This window comes from Terrapene carolina, unplaced genomic scaffold, assembly GCF_002925995.2.
Source record: "Terrapene carolina triunguis isolate 2854851 unplaced genomic scaffold, T_m_triunguis-2.0 Scaffold33715, whole genome shotgun sequence".
Taxonomy (NCBI): domain Eukaryota; kingdom Metazoa; phylum Chordata; order Testudines; family Emydidae; genus Terrapene; species Terrapene triunguis.
Genome location: NW_020698066.1, coordinates 6,872,184 through 6,878,480, shown reverse-complemented (window position 1 = coordinate 6,878,480; position 6,297 = coordinate 6,872,184). Strand labels below are relative to the sequence as shown.

The 6,297-nt window shown below is 40.9% G+C and overlaps 1 protein-coding gene across 1 annotated transcript in view; it reads left to right on the top strand.

The window, feature by feature from the left end:
* Positions 1-6,297, top strand: part of LOC112109318 (engulfment and cell motility protein 1-like) — a 222,513-nt gene that overhangs the window by 34,622 nt on the left and 181,594 nt on the right. The window contains exon 5 of the mRNA XM_029914216.1: positions 3,111-3,161. Coding sequence (XP_029770076.1) covers positions 3,111-3,161 — 51 coding nt within the window. The remainder of the gene's footprint in view (positions 1-3,110; positions 3,162-6,297) is intronic.

Sequence of the window (6,297 nt, the reverse complement as noted above, 5' to 3'; positions counted from 1 at the left end):
CTGAGTTGGCACTCTCAGTTGGGTTCCGCCAGAACCGCATTGTCACACTGGGCCCCATTTTACCCCTCCCTACAGCAGTCCATGCTTTGGTTGCTTCTGCTTCTGCTGGCTGGAGTCACAGTTTACATGCTTGGTGGTACTATTGGAAATAACACTTGAAAGTGAAATGGAAGCTTGAGAGTTTCATCTCCTGCCAGATTATTATTTTGTAGAAAAGTTACTACATTTGTGGCACTGACATCACTGTCGCCTAGTGTCCGGGTGACTGTTTTAAAGAATCTGACTGGCTGCTGTAGAATATTGAAGTGCTTTAGCATATTCTTCTGAAGTAGGCTCCTCACTGCCCAGGAATAAACTATTGTTCTAACACAGGATATCATATTGATTATGTTGTTTATGAATTTGCTGTGTCTGTGTGAAACAGAGATTGGTGGGAGGGCTCTCCAAATACCTTGGAAAACAAATTGACTTTTTACATCCTAGATGATAATGGCATATCCTACCCTAAATAACATTGACCCTTGTATTCCGAACATGAATACCAGAATCCAAGATGTTCTGTTTAAATGACATTCTGTTATCCTGAATAAGAACCCCAGATACAGTCTCTCTACCACTGAGCAGATTAGCTGTCTATAAACGTTGTTGTTGAAATTAACTGGCATACTGAATACTGCACCATGCAGTTAATGTAGAAAATCCTCTTGGTCTAATTGTGTGCTTACAGATTGTTTCCTTGCAGACTTTTCAAGTCGTTATATAGAATGGATAAACAAAATTGGATTTTTGATTGGGGAGAAGCTAACCCCTTTTAAGTGTCGCCAACCTACTGTGTTAGAAAACTGATGCTTTGGATGCATTCAAATAAAAGGGCATCATTTTTTTCCCCCTTAAACCTTTGTCTACAGAAGGATTTTATAGACTGCTAATTCTCAATGAGAGTAGCTCACAGTGATAGCACTGATGGAAACTGTAGTATAGGAAAGTGTTATTGTACCCTACTCTGAGCAAGGTGTGATGGCTTGTCTGAGCCTTGTCTACATTACCACTTCCACCGCCTATTGAGAATTGGGGGTCTGAAAATCTTAATATAGACCCAGCCAGATAAATGAACATGGCAGGAAGGTCAAACCAAAATCACTCCTGGCACTTCTTACACATTGTGGTTCATTTTTTTCTGTACAACTCTATATAATGTGGGCTGACATTTATTTAGGCAAATATTTACCTAATCTATCTATTTAACCTATGTGGCCCCCAACACCATAATATCTGAGTAGCTTTCAAGTACCTAGTCTGGAACTAGAAATAACATGAATAATCTGCCCCCCTCTCCTCCCAAACATAACCTTCCCCTTCCAAGACTGCAGAAGAAATAGGGATGTTTATTTACGTGTGTGTGTGTGTGTGTGTGTGTGAGAGAGAGAGAGAGAGAGAGAGAAAATATTACTGTGAGGAAAGCAAAATTGAATAAATTAGTTCTGCATTTATGTTGTGGATGGAAACGTGATCTCTCTGATGTAGCTAGAGCCAGTCTCATGAATGGCTCTGAATACCAGGAGAGATGTCCTGTACCTTATTTAGTGACCAGTTTACTCACCTTGGCTTCAAGCAGGATACATCTTATTTATATTATTTTGTTGTTTAGCTGCATAGGGTGGGGAGAGTTGGGGAATTTTTTTTTTTTAAAGGTAAAAAAGGTCCACCCTCCCCAACCAGCAACCTTTGGAACACTTTACACTGCAGTCATTTGAAATGTTCTTCTCTTTTCTACGTTTTGGTGCTCTGTATTCTCATAAAAGAAATAGATAAAATGATAATATTATTCTTTTCAATCAAACTGTTGCATTTTGAAGTTATAGTAACTCAGGATCACTGTTTTACCCCTTACCTTAGATTGATTAATCATGCGTTGCTGGATTTTAAAAAATTAATATAACATTTTAAAAAGTTAAAACAGTGTCTCAAAGTAAGAGATTAACAGATTCTGAAGTCAGAAGTGACCATTGTGATAATTTAGGCCATAGAATTTACCAAAAAAAAAAAAAAAAATTCCGGTTTGAACTAGAGCATATCTTTTAGAAAAACATAAACGTGTTAACAGAATTTGGGTTTACACTGTAGGTATCCCAAAGCTTGTTAGAAAATACCATGGTAAATACTGGTAGTAATGAGACTTTGGGACTCATCAAATGGCCACTGAAGTTCAGTGGGAGTTTTTACATCAATTTAGCTTTGGGTCAGGTGCTACACAGGCAAATGTGCTGTTATATGTTTGGTAGTACTTCATAGGCAGCCTTGGGCTTTAGAATCTCTTTTAGAATCTCTTTTTTAAGAGGATTGTTGGACAGGAGAGTGGCTCAAAAACTGTTACGAGATTCTTAGCTTCCTGAAGGCATCTTAGTTTAATTTAACATTTTATATGAGCTTACCCAAAAGAAAATATCTTATCCCTTCTCTTTCTGCCAACTATGTGAGAAATGACTTGTGGTATATTTGAATTTGCAAACATTAGTGATGTAGTTTGACTTATTAACCCTTCAGCATCTTTGTTGGAGGGTGGGTGCAAAATAGTGGTGGCAGAGCTCAGTGGCTGGTTCCAGTGGCTTGTCAGCATGTTCTTGTCCTAGAAAATGAAGAGCCAGTGGGATAACATTTAAATGCTGCAGATGTTTAATGATAGGTTTCAGCAATCTTACAAACTCCTCAGCTATGCAGCACAAGATTAGAGCCAGACATTACTGGCAGTTATTTATGTCTATTATAGTATATTTCAAAGAAATATTTAGAAATTGCCAATGGTAGCTAAATTCTGCAATATATGAAGTCATTCTTAAAATGGTTCAAATCTGTTAAAAATTCATATGAACTATATATATATATATATATATATATATATATATATTCTTGCTTGAACAATGGGTAGCTTGCATAAAAAGGGGGGAAATTGTGTATTTTACCGTACTATGCAGTGGGGAGGCATTCACCCACTTACACAGACAAAGCATTGTTGCTGGTTTAATGTTGTATTTTATCCTGTGCATGTTGCACCTTTTGTGTGAGCTGATTATAATTAGAGGGAATAAAACCTTTTGGATTTTCTCTTTCAGAATCGCAATGAAATTAAAAATGGAGCGATCCTTCGATTAACAACCTCTCCAGTAAGTTACCATTCTGTTCACTCTCCTTAAACTTTTTCAGTCTCCCATAATGATGGTTTGGTTGAGGTGATTACTATGAATTTTTTTCTTGTAGTGAATTTGGAAGCTCGTGGAAGGGACTGAGAATTAGTGGTTCTCTATTTTTTGGGGTCTGTGACTTTCACAATGGTGTAAAATGTTGCCCATGATCTACTGTATCCAACTACAAAGGATTGTGGGATTTGTAGGGTTTTCACTCATTTGGAGGAGGGCTGGTATTGCTGGGTGTGGGGCTTGTGGATTAGGGTTGGTGCTGCTGGGTACTTCTGTCTAATCTCTCTTCTCCCTCCCCTCCTCCCCCCCCCCCCCCCCCCCATTTGCACAGCACTCATCTCCAAGGTGGCACAGCTTCCAGTCTGTTAAGGTGGCACCAATGCCTCCATCAGAGAAACTGTCTCTGCTCCAGAGTTCAGAGCTGGGAGGGAGGATGGAAGACAGGATGGGGAGAGCTCTACTATCTTTGGGTTAAAGGCATGTGGTAGGGTCGGGATGACAGAAGGGGGAGAGAGAGGAGGACTGAGTGAACTGCTCCTTCTTATCTCCTCTCCAGGTTTCTAGTGACCATGAGATTTTGCATTTTTTATCCCACTCCCTCTCAGCTGGTGGGTGGGACCCACTAGATCCCCATCATGACCCATTTCTGGGCTCTCCGCTATACTGCCACATATTGAAAGCCTCTGTTTATCTGCAGTATGGGTATCAGCAATAGAACTCTCTCTATCCTGCATCACCAATGCACTATCTTGCCAAAACAGCTTACCTGAGTTTGTCTGGTCATGGTAGCCACGGCAGATGCAATGCAGTATTCTGGAAATTTCAGTCCCCAGGCAAAGCAACTCCTTTAAACAACCGCAACTATGTTCTGACGGGATCAAATCTAGGGATGAAAAAGGTCCTGCCCATTCAATCCTTGGCTTCTGATGTGGCTGCCAAAAGGGGTGCCAGTTACAGAGGAAGCTTTGTGATGTGAACCCTGTCTATTAGGACCTGGTCCGAGACCATTAATTTATTTCACATAGGCCACTGAACCGCTTAGTAACTTTCAGGTAAGGGAAATCTAGTCTGGATTCTAAGCTGTAATAAAGAAATGAAAAGCTCCGTATCGTATTGATAATTCACCAAGTCATGCAGACCTCTCTGTTCACACCCACCCCACCCAACTTGATGTTTGCAGTTACCAGACACTGGGCATGCAAATAGCAAAGTTGCAGATATGTTGGGGTAGAAATAGGGAATTGAAGGACACAGATAGACATCTGGAATTTTGGGGCAAGTGAATGGAACTTTATTTGTTCCATGAGAGCATAACCTCTCACAAGGTGACCTGTCCAGCAGCAGTAAAAAGGGAGAAGGCAATAGGTACTCTCTCTTTCACATGCCTTCTTTTTTTCATGCTCAATTCCAGAGTATCACATTCCCAAAGCTTAACAACAGTTTAACAGCAAGGCCCTCTCAGAGCCTGGATTACTTCCAAGCTGTATCATGGCCTGCAACCCAGGACAACCTAATACCTAGGAAGCTACCTGGTCTCATAGATGGCTCAGGCTTCCCTGTAAATCTAACCCCCTTTCCTGGGATGCCTCAGGAAGAGGCGAGGTGGGGACTTCCTCAACACCTCCCAATCTCTGTGGTTTTCGGGGAATCAAGCACCAATCCACATCGATCCCACTGAAAAGGGGGACCTGACATCCCTGTTGCCTAAAATTGTAATCCCATAAAACCAAGCAAAATCTGTGTTGATGTGTCAGCAAAGAGTACCACACAAACTGCCTGCATAATTCCTCAAAAAGTATCCATGCCATCAACTCCATGTTGGAGCCACGGTTCCTTCTAGTTTCCAGCATTCACTTTTTTTTTAACCCAATTCCAGTGTTTTATACTCAAATGTTTACATTTTTTTAAAACTGTGGCTGTGGTTTGGGGGACCTTTTTAAAGGATTGGGGTGTTGCTAATGAATGGCATTTTTGTAGTCTTCAAAATTTACAGATTAATGGTGCTTTCCATGTACGCATGCTAGAAGAAAATCTTTGTTCTCTAGGTACTACAATAATAAGTACCTAAGATAGATAGAGCAGAGGTTTCCAGTCTGTGGGCTCGGGACCCACTGAGCCCATGTTGTTTGCCCCGGGAAACTGGCTAGCCACATATCTGTCCTTCCTCCTTGTTTCCAGCTGAGAACAACAGAACATGTGGATGAGACACTGTGTAAAGCAAATTGTAAGCTGTGTAATTCTGCAGAATAGACAAAACCCTTATGCTACGTACAGCTAAAAATACACTAATGCTTTCATAAACTTGCTTTACCGTTATGGAATTATTAGCTGTCACCAGAATGGCATGCCATTGTAAGTGGAAAGGGAAGTCAGCCATTTAATAGTGGATAGGCAGGGTGAGATGCAAGTCCACAAGACTGAATTTAGGATGTGGTCATTCCATGAAAATGTTTAAGAAGCCCCTATTTAAGAGAACATTCATTAAATATGTTTGACCTTGGGGCACTGTGAACTGGCCAAGAAGCTGTTACTCAGCTAAATGGAAGTGTTTCTCCACTTGGGCTCATCAACACAATTTATCTCTGGACTCCGCTGGAATCCCTGATATCTTAGAGTATCTACTTACCCATAAGTCTTTGGATCTTGCGTTCAGTTCCCCGCAGGTTCATTTAGCAGCAATCAGCACTTTCCATCCTCCAGTGGATAACTGTACGATCTTGACACACCCTGTCACAACTATATTTTTGAAGGGCATTCTCAGAACCTTTCCACCAGTGGTGAAGTTTGTATCTCAGTGGGATCTCAATTTTGTTCTATCATCTTTCACTAAGACTCCCTTCTAGTCGCTGACTACATGCTCTATGACACGTCTGTGCATGGAGGTGGCCTTTCTGATAGCTATAACATCGGCAAGAAGAGTCAGTGAACTGGGAGTACTTATGGTTGGCCCACCTTCTATAAAGAAAAGGTCTCACTACACCTCCATGCCAGATTCATATCCAAGGTAGTTTTTGTATATCATATGAGTCAGGTCATCCAATTACTTGTATTTTTTTCCTAAACCACATGCCTTGGAAGAAGAAAGAAGACTGCATTCTCTGGA